Below are 15,114 nucleotides of genomic sequence, written 5' to 3' on the forward strand. Positions count from 1 at the left end.
GATAACTGTGTGTGTGTGTGTGTGTGGCTTGAATCTTTAAAGCAGGCGTTCTCAACCTCCTCTCACCCTGGGACCCATTTTTTTTTTTTTTAGAATCAACCAAAATAGCTGTTGAAAACACACACATATATTTTTCAAAACATAAATCTATATATTTCCTGTGCAACATGCATTTCACAGCATGTCTGTCAAAAGAAAGTTTCTCTCAAAATAAAAGACAAGTCCAACTTGAGAGGACATTAAGTATTTATTTATTTATGACCAGCTCTCCGAGACCCACACAGTACAGGTCCGCGACCCACCAGTTGAGAATCCCTGCTTTACGTGTGTACTTGAATGTTGTTGGGAGGGCATGTTGCAATTTCGTTGTACTTCGTGCAATGACAATAAAATGATTCTATTCTATTTCTAGAAGAATGTAAAAAGGCAGTAAAAAACACATTTATGTAATTTTTTAGTTTATGTTTATGTGCACCTTAAGGAAACATGCCTTCCTATACACCGAAATTCTGACTTATAATAATAATGAGTTAAAAAATAAATAACTAAAATTGATATATATATCTGTACAGTAATTGTAGATAAGAAAATCTATCGATAAAGTGTATTGTGCAGTGGGGGTAGAAGAATGAACAGTCCATGTTGGGACACACCATATTTAAATGAAATAATAAAATAGCATTTCAATCAGACATTCCCTTAAACACATTTACATTATGCGCTTTTTGAAATCACACCAAAACCCTTGTATTAATCACAATCTGGAGTCTGAGAATGTTTTAGGGGTTTTTTTGCTTGATTTTTCATTTATAGTTCATTGAACGCACTGTACAACTGGCTCAGTTTCAGTCAAGGTCATGAGTTCAAACCCTGCTGTGCCTCTTTTTCAGTTGAGCTTTTGTTTTATTTATTTTTAGGTTACGTATATAGTAGAGTGCCTTTATTGATCCCACAGTGGGGCCATTTACTGTCATGAAACCTCAGCTCAGATAAAGTGCAATAAAAAAAGACAAAAAAGATCCGAAAAATAGTGCAATGAAGATAAAATAAACAATTACAATAACCTACTATATGAAATACAGATATTTACATATTACAGACAGTACAAGCAGAGAAGCCCTAAGACTGGTTTTATTGTACATTTTGTGGTTTCTCCAAGTCCCTTGTTGTACAGTATATCCCTTTTCTTTTTTGAACAAAATAACAGCAATTAATTCAATAAAAATAAAAAATAAAAAAAATACCCATGGCTCTAAGTACAGCTACATTTATTAACGTTTATGGAGAGACCATAAAAAAAAAAAACAATAATTGTGTAGAAATGTAACGAATTACATTACTTCTTTTAAAACGTACTTAGGTACAAGTAAAACTACTCATTTAGAAATTTTCAAGCTCTAGTTATAGCTACATTTATGAACTTTAATACTGAGAAAATAATCTCCATTCAATGCTATTTTGGCGCCCTGTATTACGTTTAATCTGATTGGTCGGCTATGATGTTGATGCATTTGATTGTTGTCTGGTCATTTCATTTTTTGTAGTTCACGATGTCCATTGATCATTTTCAAAACAAAAAAATAAAATTTACTCAGTAACTTTTGGGTGTAGAAATGCAACAGATGAATTTACTTCTTTTAAAACGTACTTAAGTACAAGTAAAATGACTGATTTGGAAATATACTCAAAAAAAGTACAAGTACCCATAAAAGCAACTCATTTACAGTTACGTGAGTACTTGTAATCCATTACTTTTCACCTCTGGTTGAGGTCATCACTTGAAGCATCCGGAGGCTGATGGGACAGACACTGATGGATGGAGTCACAAACACTGCTTTGATTCTGTGGGAGATACTTGGCTGGTATTAACTCAGCCATTGTAGGACACAGCGAGCTCAGCACAATGGCTGCCTTTCTGTTGTCCGGGCCATGCTGGACGTCAGAGGCCAGCTGGGCAGACAGGAAGTGAAGCACCAAAGGAGTGAAACCCTGCATCCTGCACATGTGTTTGATGAAGCTCAGTCTGCCAACGAAGAGAGTGGACAGGAAAGGAAGAAGAGGATGAGGGTCTTCCAGGGGATGACCAGACCTTTGTTAGTCAATCACTGCTCAGCCAGGTATTAGGTCCACTCATCTGTGGCTCAGACCTGAACAATGAACCAGAAGTGAAGTAATGGATTAACAAGTACTCACATACTGTAATTGAGTTGTTTTTATGATTACGTTTGACTTATGAGTATATTTCTAAATCAGTAATTTACTTGTTCTTAAAGCTTGCAGTTTGTGAGAATCGTGAGGCGCTCCACTCTCCCCCCTCCCCTCCTGAAAAACTCACCCATCTTCTTGGGAATGGCATACTGTGGAACTGTTTTCTTCATAGAGGACTAGTAACAAATGTAGGGACTTCATCTTGTGTTATTGGAAAGATTTTTGATGTTTAGAGGACATGAAACCCTGCATCACTCACCGCTGTGAGACAGTAACCCTGAATTTCACACTGGATACATCGCCGCTGCGTTACAGCTTCAATCACAGTTTTGCTCAGCTGTCACCGTCCGGCAATCCCCCACCGGTTGCATTTTGAGTGCGCCATGGCGCAGTTCCGGTCAAACGACTACGTCACAAGGCCGAGGAGTTCTCGCAATATTTACATAATCACGCGAGGAGCGCAGTAGTAAAAGGTTTGGTTTATAAACACAACAACAAACACAATAAACAGTGTCACGGTGTTGTCACTGACCTCTGAAAACCTCTTACCTGTTGACTGCATCTGCTAGAAATAGACGTCTGCTCCGGACTGTTGGAGCCGGGACGTAGCAGACACGCAGCAAACTGGACCCGGTGGTAAATTAATACATAGACTAACAAATCAGCTCTGCTGGCGTGGCAGAGACATAACGCACACAGCCGCTCCTCACACAAGCAGCTGCAGCCGAGCCCCAGCTGATCAGAGCAGACAGACAGACAGACACTGCAAACGAATGTCTGTTGTCTTCACCTTAAATACTGTTCTCTCTTAGGTTTACAAGTATTTATCCCGTCTGATAACACTCTCCCCTCTGACTTGGTATGTGGGGCAGATTGCGCACTGAAAGTGGAATCGCGGCAGCAGTCACCGGAGTCTGTTCCTCTCGAACATGTTGTGCCTTTATTCTGTTGCTTCTCCACCTCGGTCTTCCTTTTTTCCCCTCTTGCTTTGCGTGTAAACGCTGCGTTAAAAGCAAAGTTCTTGAGACTACTGCCATGGACTCTCCCTACTCTCAAATCATGAACACACATTGATAAGCAGCTCAAGCAGCCAATAGTAATGTTTAAACAGCTCATGGGCACGCCCTGCTGTGTAGAAAAGATCTCTGATTGGTGAGTCCAGCTTTACGGTCCTGTATTTCTAAAGCTCCTTTACAGAACCAGGAGAATGAGCCGGAGATTCACAAATAACACCAAAAAATACTTACATACTGCAGCTTAAATTACGTTTTAAAAGAAGTAAAGTAATTTGTTACATTTCCCACACCGAACTGTACTGAGTAAATTATTATTTCTTTGGTTTTTAAATGATCAACATACATTGCTGAAACTAGAAAAAATGAAATAAGACAACAATCAAATGCATCACATCATAGACCGACCAATCAGATTAAACGTAACGCACGGCGCCAAAACAGCATTGAATGGTTATTTTCTCAGTTTTAGAGTTTCAGAAATGTAACTATGCTTAGAGCCTGAGAATTCTTTATTATTTTTAATTGAATTTCATGGTGTACATTTTGACAAACCTTTTTATTTTAAACAAATTGCCTTTGTGGAAAATACAGTAAATTAAGTTTCAATGTGCAAGATTTGGTTCTCTTCCTTTTTAAGTTTCTACATGAGATGTTTACTTTATGCAAGAAAACCATAGCAAAATGTATTAGCAAAAATAAACATGGGGGTGAAAGTAACTAGTAACTTTTACTTTGAGTACTATATAACTGAGCTACTTTTTACTTGTACTTGAGTATTTTATGTATGACTTACTTGTACTTGAGTATGATTTCAATCTAGTAACAGTACTTGTACTTGAGTAGATACATCAGTACTCTTTCCACGTCTGCACTGAACAGCCCCAGCATGTCTGTAGTGTTTACCTTGGCAGAGACACAACAATGCACAGTGTGCTGAGGAATCTGTCCCTGGTGCTCTAGTCTGCACACATTACACTACAGAGGAATGTAACTATTCCTCACACACTCACCGTGAGCAGAGTCCACAGGAGGAATGTAGAGATGCAGGAAAACAGGCGTCCAAACTCCAGCTATTGGTCGTCCTCTCCTGTCTTACCAGTGTGAGGCCCCGGCGGGGTCACGACCCTGATACTTGGCACCATACTCTGACTGCAGAGCTAAATGAACATGTCATTCCCCGCAGCGTACATTCTCCTCCTCAGCATTTCTTTCCCTTGTGTCACCCTGATTAACATCAACGTTTTGGTGCAGGTCCTTAAATGGAGAGCACCCTAGAGATATTATCATCAGCACGGTCTTTATTTCTGTCCTTTTCTCTTTCTTCTTGTTTTTCCGAGGATGTCGTACTTCTAATTCACAATCACCAAATGTTGTAAAAAGGTCCAGTCCAATGCCAGATTGGCTCAGCTGCACTATAAAGGATAAGTTGACTTTACTTACCCGTATTTTTCGGACTAAAAGGCACACTTAAAATCCTTTAATTTTCTCAAAAATCAACAGTGTGCCTTATAATCAGATGCGCCTTATGTATGAAATTAATATGTCAAAATATTTTAGTACAACTTTGGTAAACTATGAAGCTGCACTGCTTGATGGATTTTTGGCGCTTTAGGGCTACCGTAGTCAGGCGCCTCGCGGAGTGATATGTACCAGTACTGTGCTTCAACATACTGAACTGAAAAAGTGAGTGCATTGTTCTGTATTTTATGTGTTAAACCTGAACAATGTTGAGAGTTATTGTTAATGAGTTGAATAAAGTTTGACTTATCTGACTATTTTGTTTCGCTTAATGAGCCTTAATAATAATAACAACAAACCGGTGCACCTTATGTATGAAAATACACCCAGTCAGACCCATTCATTGACAGTGTGCCTAATATTCCGGTGCGCCTTATAGTCCAGAAAATACGGTACACATTATTCAAACTTGTTGCCCTAAAAAAAAAAAAAAAAAAAAAAATGTTTTACTAAGATCAACCTTTCTGAAACTGAGCTACTTCATAGTCACTGTATAGTCCAAAGGGCTACCAGTTAGAAAAGAGCTTCTTCAGTACAACATTTTCACAATTTTACTTTAATCAGAGGGTAAGATCATAAGGAAGCCTAGCAAGCATTTAAAAAGGTCAACATGTAACACTTTATTTCATTTTCTACATTTCTGAGAAAATTCCCTTTTTTTTTTATTTTTTTTTTTAATGACAACAGACATGGAGTAATGATCAAAATATATCTAGGCTGCGTCCGAATATTCCCTCCTATCTCCTTTCCTATCCACTTTTCTAGGGGAGGAGTTAGGAAAAGGTGGTCACGTTATGTTGGGGCTCCATCTAGTGTCTAGGTGTAGAACTACACCCACACCTGACCTAAGGTGTACTGGACAGAACAGGTGAGAAGTGAGAGAAGGTTGAGTGTGTTTTCTTCTGGAGTGTTGGGAGTGCCATTTGTTCTGTTCTTCATTTTTGGCAAAGCAATAAAATCCTTAAAACTAGTTTAAATATGATGAGAACACTTAAACAGGGGTGAAAATCCAGTAAGGCATGAAAAAATAACAAAATAACCCCAAAAAACACACAGAATGGTAGAAAAATATACAAGAAATTTGAATAAATAAAGAGAAAATAGCCAAAATAAATAAAATTACTGTAATACTAGATTACAAATATACAATATATATATATCATGTTGGTGATCGTGATTTCACAAAGAAAAAATCGTGAAATGATATTTTTTCCCATATCGCCCACTCCTATATTATATAAAACATACCACAACCCATACATCAAATCTGCAGCATTGAAAACAAATTGCCACAATGTTTCTGTGAAAAAAAAAAACCCCAAACATTTAAGGATTTAATATTAAAACTTTATCAACTGCAGCAAGGTTTAACTCTACTAAGTAATAACTACATCTGTCATATCTGTATTTATCTTTGTGAGTTTGAATCTTGGAAAGTAAATCACATTTTAGATGGAGCTCATTGGTGACTAGAGCTCCTGAGGGCCCCTCACATGGTCCATGAGGTCTACCTGGTGCCCACGGGCATCGTGTTCCATCGTCTATTCATAAATGTTAACTACTAAATTATTACAAACTATCCATCAATAACATTATGTTAGATTTTTTAGATGGATTTTGCTACTTACATAAATGTATTTACACAACCTGACTGTATTTCACAAATGTACCATCACAAGGTGGAGAAAGTAAACAAATGCTGCAGAATCTGTGTTGCCAGGTTGGGTTTTTGTGCGCTAATGAGGAGATTATTGGACAGTTTCTGTGCAAAATCATCATCTTTATTTGGAAATGGCAACACATCTGCCTCTCAGTTATGTGTGATAATAAGCTGCTATGATGAAACACTGGCCAGTGTGAACCAGACCTAAGTATCTGTACTTTTACTGAAGGAAATCATGTGTATTTTCCACCTGTGTTACACAATACCTCAAAATATCTAAGATAACTGGCAAACGCTGCCTGTCAGTGCAGTGTGTGACTATGACAACACAGCATTGTTTTTCCTCTGAGACGACCAACACATCCAACACATCCAACATGTTTAAAGGCCCTGAGGCTAACACGCACACTCTGCCTGTCAGTCACAACTCAGGGCACACTGTTGAAGAGCAAGTGGGTTTGACTTCAGGTGACTTTCACTGCCAGGACCAAAGGTTATCCATCCGTCATACATCCATCTATTCATCCATCCACCCACCCATCTACCATTCATCCATCCACCCACCCACCCATTCATCCATCCACCCACCCACCCACCCATCCATCCATCCATCCATCCATCCATCCACCCACCCACCCACCCACCCACCATCCATCCATCCATCCATCCATCCATCCACCCACCCACCCATTCATCCATCCACCCATCCACCCATCCACCCATCCATCCATCCATCCACCCACCCATCCATTCATCCATTCACCCATCCATCCATCATCCATTCATCTATCCACCATCCATCCATCCATCCATCTTATTTTAGATTGCTAACTGAAACCAAGTTTTTCAAACCCACAGAGGAGTAAAATAAGTCAATTCCCATAATGTGTCTCCCTCTAGTGGTTAGTTTGGAAACAGCTCAAACACAGGGTCTATATCTTTCTGGTTTTATCCTTTTATAAGCTTATACATGAATGTTATCCACACTGTAAATGAAACACTAATGAGTCACTGACATGCAGTGTGTGTGTGTGTGTGTGTGTGTGTGTGTGTGTGCTAGACCAATAAAACTATACAGTTGGTATTAAAATCCTGAATTAAACATGTTTTAAAACTTCACACACTTTCACAAAATGTGGCTGTTTATGTTTATGAATTTGTCGTAGATATGAAATAGTACAATATTAATGTTATGTACATGTCATGTACATTCATGTGTATGTCTGTATATGTACGTATATATGTTTGATGTGCATGTATAAACTGTATATATTTAACTTGTGCAGAATATATATTTTATTTAAAAAGATTGTGTGAATGATTTTATCTAGAGAACCTTGTTTTGTTTTGCTGTGATGAGTTACTGTAGGTACTGTATGTATGTAATGTATGTATACGCTTTGCTTCAACCTGCAGCCTTTCTGCTGAAGAATTAGACAATTGAGTGTTTGTTTGTTCTGTTTTGTTTTTCTGAAAACTGCTGAAAAAAAATTCAAATTCAAATTTGTTTTCATCATAATGTTTTTAATATGTGGAAGTTAAACTTTTTTACCTCATCATCAAAACAAACATTCAACAGGTCACAGAGTTTTTAGAAGCTCAGAGAATTACAGACATGAACCAAAAAGGCTTTTGTTAAAGTGAGCCTGCTGAATGTTTTCTGTTTCTAACCTTTTTAACATTTGTACAGTCTGTTGAGTCGAGTGATGTCGTTCTGGCTCATCTGTGTGGCCTTGCCAAAGGGCACGTTGGCATTGGGGATGGGCACCATGGTGGGTTGGTTGTTCCCAGAGAAGGCGTACCTGAAGTAAACACATTTTAAACGACTGAGTGAAATCCTGAAACCATCATCCATCCATCCACCCACTCACTCACCCATCACCCATCCATCCACCATCCATCACCCATCCATCCATCATCCATCCATCCACCCACTCACCCATCCATCCACCATCCACCCACCCATCCATCATCCAACCATCCACCCATCCACCCATCCATCCATCCATCAACCCCACCATCCATCCACTCACCCACCCATCCATCATCCAACCATCCACCCATCCACCCATCCATCCATCCACCCACCCACCCACCCATCCATCACCCATTCACCCACCCATCCATCATCCATCCATCCACCCACCCATCTACCATTCATCCATCCATCCACCCACCCATCTACCATTCATCCATTCATCCACCCACCAATCCATCCACCCACCAATCCATTCACCCATCCATCCATCCATCCATACACCCATCCATGCATCCATCTACCATCCATCACCCGTCCATCCATCCATCCACCTACTTGTGGTACTGCATGACAGAGTTGTAATCATAGGGGGTGTTCAGGTTCAACGTGTTGAGTTTATCGAAGGCGTATTCCCAACCTGAGAGAAAAACAAGAGTTACAGGAGGCTGGAAGACTTTCTTTGTAGTTTTTTCCAGAGGTGTAAAGAGTACTGATACTGTACATCCTCCTCAAGTAGAATTACTGTTATTTGATTGAAATTGTACTCAAGTACAAGTAAGTCCTATATAAACCACTCAGTACAAGTAAAATATAGCTCAATTAAATATTACTCAAAGTAATAGTTACTGTAGTTACTTTCACGCGTTTATTTTTGGTAATAAATCTTGCCACGGTTCATGCAGTGCATACAGTAAATTTGTTTATAGTTTCACAATATACATTGATCATTTTAAAACAAACAAAATAATAATTTACTCAGTAACGGTTTGGTGTAGAAATGTAATTAATTACTTTACTTGTTTTAAAATGTACTTAAGAACAAGTAAAATTACTCATTTGGAAATACTCACAAAATAGTACAAGTATCCATAACAGCAACTCAATTATAGTAACGTAAATACTTGTAATTTATTACTTTCACCTCTGTTTTTTCTCAAGTTCAGGTGTCGTGTGAGGAAAAAAAGTGGGAGATTGGTTGATGTGCAAAGATAATGATTTAAAATGTTGGTTTACCACCAGTGTGTGTGTGTGTGTGTGTGTGTGTGTGTGTGTGTGTGTGTGTGTGTGTGTGTGTGTGTGTGTGTGCGTGTGCGTGTGCTCTAACCAGACTGAATGTTATGCCACAGGATCTTGATGTGTTGGTCTCTGTCAGAGCGACACTGCTCGTGGTTGAAGCCCAGGGCGTGGAGCAGCTCATGTTGGACGGTGTTGTGGTACATACAACCCTGACGATCCAGGGACAGCGTCTGGGAGTAACCACGGCGACCAACGTAGGAATAGCAACTGTGAAAAGACCCCAGGGCTCATGAGTTGAGGGCAGGAGCATCAGCATGTGGACTGGGTTAGGGTCACAGTCGCTACCACATGATTCAGATACATGTTGGTGCTGTTTTAAAGGTTTAGTTTGATGAGTAAAACTTGTGACGACGCTTTGATCTGACATGTTGTCCTACCCGCTCTTGGACTGGATGCTCAGGTAGTCTCTCTGGTTTGTTCTCTGAACGAAGCGAATGCAGGAGACGCTGGTGAAGGACTGCAGGCCGCGCTCAATGATGGAGCGCTCCCTAGAAGCTGGAACACACAGCACAGGAACTCATACAGTTGTTAGCCTGTGTGCTAAGGTGACAGCAGCACAAACGCATCACAGCTTTACTCACAGATGGCTGCAGTTAATGTTGAGGGAGAAGCAGTGAATAAAAGATAATGTAAACATTTCCTATGAGCTGTTCATCTTTTTTTGACTTCATTTACACTTCTTCTTGTTTTCTTGACTTTCTCACATGTATTTCTCCTTTTCCACTCACACCTCCAACATCTCACTCTGTTCTCTCACATGCTCCATGTTGAATGGAGGAAGTCTCTCCCACTTCAGTGTCTGTTGCATCTCATATGCACAGGCAATCTTAGTAAATCCCCAACAACAACTGAACACAATGTATGTTTGCATGTGCACCAAATGTAGCGCTCTTCATTCTCCTAATGTAAGATCTTAGTAAGTCAACCACAATATTTGCTGAGTGCATTTTTGGACTGTTTTAACGTTTTCATGCTTTTTTCTAATCTATTCAATTATATTTGTTTTATATTATATACAATATAATGTCTTATATTGTATTTCCATGAATTCAAATGATTTAATTGTGTTTTTTGTTATTCAAACCCAGATTTAATTTGAAAAATCAGGATTTGTTTCAGTTGAGTACAGGTTTCAGACTAATGTTCTTGTCCACGCTGTCTCACTTACAGAAGTGTGAGGCGATGACGTAGGGCACGTAGACCTTTCCATCGTTGGACTTTCCCCACAGGCAGCCCTGGGACGTGCACTGATCGGCATTTCTTTCATTCTCACTGTCATACGCGATGTCATCCATGACCAAAGGCTCGTCATCTCCACGGACTGTGGAAAGAAAGAATCACGCACTGCATTATGGGAAAACACTGCAGCAGACTGGGCTTTACTACAGATCAGACTGCATGATTACACTAAGCTGGTTTATCTAAGTCAAGGTATTGAACCAATATTTTAGTTTATGAACTTGTTTGGCAACTGGATGGTTCTCGTTAGAGCACAAGGTGATAGGAATCAAAAGTTATATCTGATTGGCTGATTTTGTTTCTCACTAAGGTTTCACAGAAAGAGGATTCACACACAGGCTATACATTATTAACATGGGACCCACTGTAGTCTGTCTCTCTCTCAGGCAGTGGTTCTCAACCTTTTCTGCCCTCAACCCCCAAAATAAATGTGTCAGAGACCCGGGGACCCCCACTGTACCTGAAGGTGGTTGAACACAGACATGAACATTGAAGACCAGTCATGTGGAGACAGGGCCTTCTATAAGGGGGGATAAATGGGAGAGATTTTTGGGGTCCATTCGTAAAGTCAGCAAAATGATGGTTCATTGTTCTATGAATCTGTGGTAACCACATTTATTTATTTATTTATCTGAATAATATCCACTGTTATCCAGGAAGTTCAGTATTATTTGCACCATATATATAGTCATCTTAAAGATGCAAATCCTTGTTTCAATCAGAAATAAAATGACCAATTAAAAGTGATCAAAAATGGTGGAAAAAGTGGGGAAATGGGATTTTAAAAACCACATAAATTGTTTAAAAGCTGCATATTAGTCATAAAAAACGGACTGAAAATGTGGTAAAAAGGTTTCAAAGTGTCAATATTGGAACAATTAGTAGGAACCACTAGTTTAAACTGGCAAATAATGGGCATTACAAATCCTGAATGTGGTTAAATTAGCAAAAATAAGCATGAAATATGGTGAAAAGAGGTTAAAAGTGACAATAATGGGTCAACATATGTGACATTAGGGGGGAAAGTGGTTTAAAGGCTTTATAAGTGCTGAAAATGTCCTAAAAGGTGAAAAAATGTGCAGTAAAGGCATTGATGGAGAAGTGTCATGAATGGGAGTAATGTAGCAAAAATGCATTAAAAAAAGCAAAAATATGGCAAGAAAAAGTGATGAAAATAAGTAAAATATGGCCAGTTTGGTGTCGTTGCACAAAAAGGGTAATAATAAGCAAAAATGGGCTGAAATTGTCCCAAAAATATTCATCTGGCAACCCCAAGGTTGAGAACCACTGCTCTGAGGGACAGCACATGTGAGTGAGTTGTGTAGCGTGGCTTGTTTTTTGGGGCGGAGCCTGAACAGACTTCATGGTCTTGGTTGCAGCAGCAGTTGAACTCACTGGTTTTCATTATCTGCACAGTGACTTGTTCTAACAAACATTGGACACACACGGGCTGTCACACACTCACCAACATCCTTGTTGGCTCTGTATAGGAGCTCAGACACAGACAGATCCTCCTGAAACACATCACAGCAACTTTTAGACTCACAAACACTGTTTAATATCACAATTCTCACAGTGAATGATTAAACAAGAGCAGAAATATGATTTAGGAGAAATATCAATATATAGTATCTCATTGCTGCTCATTGAAATCATAGATATAGACTTAGTTCAGTTTACACCTGCAGGGCACATTGGAAAATGGCTCAGAGTGGTGTAGCAGCATAATATAGAAGCCCATTTCAGCCACTAAAATAAATAATCATTATAGCAAGTCAGAATTATGAGTTAGTAAAGACAGAATTTTTAGTTAGAGTCAAATTTTTTAGAATATTATTTTCTATGTAAATTTACAAAGAAAGACTTATTTGTGTACTGTACTTCTACTGGTTTCTATGCAAAATGTGTTGAATTCTGAATAAAACAGCCAAAATATGTGTTTTGAATGAATTATTACTCAAAGTGTCATTAAGAATGGTAACAGTGTAAGTAGATTTCTGCAAATGCTGAGTTTGTATCTCATTATCATGACTTTCTATCTTTTAATTATGGCTTTACTAACTCAAAATTATGATTTTCCGAGGTGATTATTTTTGTTTTTTTTTAGTGGAGGAAACGGGCTTCCATAAAATTACCAGAGTGAGAAAAAATATTTTTTAAAGTACAAAAAGGGCATGAACACTTAGCCCACCAGTATTGCGTTATTTTAGAATAGTTATTGTATTTTATTGCTTAATAACGCAATAATTAATTTCCTTGTGATGTCCCTGGTGGGCTTCGTACATGACAAATCTGTCAAAACAAAATAAACACATTAAGAGAAATAAAATGTAAAATAAATAAAACAAGTAAAATCAAAAAAGAAAATTAAAGAAAACAAAATAATGTATGAAATGAATAAATGTAAATAAAAAAATTAAAAATAAACATTTCTGATGTGTCCTTACCTTCTCCTCAGCCCTGCAGTGGTCAAAGACGACCAGCACGACCAGTAAAGCCAGAGCGTACCTGAGGGATGCCATGGTTTAAACCTGTGAGTGAGCAGAGCTGCAGCAGCTCCTATTTATAAATACACCTGCAGCAGCTGTATCTGTTCACACCTGAAGGACATGTTGTCCATTCCCACCTTAACTAAACTAAATACATGTGTCCCAGTGCAGGACTGTGTGGGAAAGCTGGGCCTGATCACAGCTGGTGCTAAAGTCCTTGCATTATTCCAGCATCTATGTTGAGCTTAAATAAGGAATAAAATGATCAATATGTCATTAAATATCACAGCATGTCAGAGCTGACACACAGCTCCTAAAGGATATTTTAGAAACCATGGTAACTGGAGAAAACATGCAAAATCCATACAGCTAGGATCCAAATGTCCATTTCAGTGGTTAAACAAACCCAGGACCTTCTTACAGTGAAGAAGACGATCCATTGAATCGTTTCAACCAGGTGAAATGAACAAAAACATTTATAATGTACAGATACTATACATTTATCTATAGATATATAATGAAAAGATTCTGCTTTGGAAAAATTAACTGCACGGAAATTAATACTGTCATTACATTTCAATTTTACATTATGTATTAAACATCTGATATCCACCATAAGTTACAGATGATTAAATACATTAAAAAAAGAACGTGTTTTCTTTCACCCCCGAAGATGTTCAGTATGTTAAAAAAAGATCAAAACCTGTTTCCACTGAGTCTCAGGAAAACCAGTGAAACTAAACTAGGAACTAGAATCCCTGAGTTCCTCACTATAATATAATTATTAGGATAAAATGATCAACTACAATAAAATATAATTATACCCATTAAACTTATAATTGTTTTCATCAGTGGAGAGAAAACTAAGCTGTAAATACCATTAATAATCATATTTATAAATTATGGAGGTAGATTCATAAAACAAAACCTTTTCAATCAAAAAAAAAAGTTTACGTCAATCAAAAATAAATATTTTCAAAAAAAAAATATCATTTTTTCAAAGGCAAAAGAATATTTGAGACAAAAATAATAGCTTTTGAAAACTTTGAAAATATTTTTTTTTGTATTTGGGCCATATTATGGGTATGTACATTTGTCTTTATTATATGCAATCAAAAAATAAAACATTTCAATAAAAAAAACAGTGTTCAAATGCCATTATTTGGGTCTCAAATATATATATTTTTTGCATTTAAACACTACCTTTGATTGAAAATATTCATTTTTGATTGAAGTGATTTTTACTTTTGATTGAATAATAAAGACACAAATCAACCATTTCATTTTTTTTGTCAGAAGTCTTTTCCTCTTGCTGCTGTAAGGCCCTATATAGAGCCATATTTAATCTAATCTACTAGATGAGCCTGAACAGCTGACAGAAAGGAACACATTTCCCCGTCATTCACTGCTAAAGTCAGATTAAAGGTTCACCTGCACCTGATGAACGTAGACCTACGTCAATCAATCTGAATGAAAAATATTACAGATTTTTTAAAATCCCTTTCGTTGCTATCAAGAATCACTTAATATGCTTTTCATTACATACCTTTATGATATTTATTCTACAATTAAAAGCACATTTTCACAAATACAATTTCCCTCCCTAAACAGAAATCCTCTCCGGTGCATTCTTCATAAACCATTTTTAAAAAAATAATATTTTTCTCGAGTTTTTTTTTAAAATACGTTTAATTCCTGATTTCTAACATCGTTGACTTCTCTTTGCATAGATATAAGAATTAGAAACATTTGGTTAGATCACCCGTCACCTACTTCTATATGAACTGAATGACTCCAGAATAGAAGGAAAAAATAAAAAACAAAAAAATAAAAAACAGTTTACCTTTATAATGCATGTCTAAGCTGAGTTTTGAGATTGTCTTTGATATCATATCATGTGGAGATGGAGGTAAAGAGGCAAGTGCG

The 15,114-nt window shown here is 37.8% G+C and overlaps 1 protein-coding gene across 1 annotated transcript; it reads right to left on the minus strand.

Annotated features, from left to right (window-relative positions):
* Positions 1-7,908: 7,908 nt before the first annotated feature.
* Positions 7,909-13,224, minus strand: LOC114464201 (high choriolytic enzyme 1-like). The gene is made up of 7 exons (XM_028448257.1): positions 13,147-13,224; positions 12,165-12,213; positions 10,629-10,781; positions 9,838-9,955; positions 9,489-9,667; positions 8,720-8,801; positions 7,909-8,207 (listed from the first exon to the last, which is right to left on the minus strand). The coding sequence occupies exons 1-7, from the start codon at positions 13,219-13,221 to the stop codon at positions 8,081-8,083; spliced, it is 783 nt and encodes a 260-aa protein (XP_028304058.1). The 5' UTR covers positions 13,222-13,224; the 3' UTR covers positions 7,909-8,080.
* Positions 13,225-15,114: the final 1,890 nt, after the last annotated feature.

The sequence above is a fragment of the Gouania willdenowi genome, chromosome 6, assembly GCF_900634775.1.
Source record: "Gouania willdenowi chromosome 6, fGouWil2.1, whole genome shotgun sequence".
In the NCBI taxonomy this organism is placed as follows: domain Eukaryota; kingdom Metazoa; phylum Chordata; class Actinopteri; order Blenniiformes; family Gobiesocidae; genus Gouania; species Gouania willdenowi.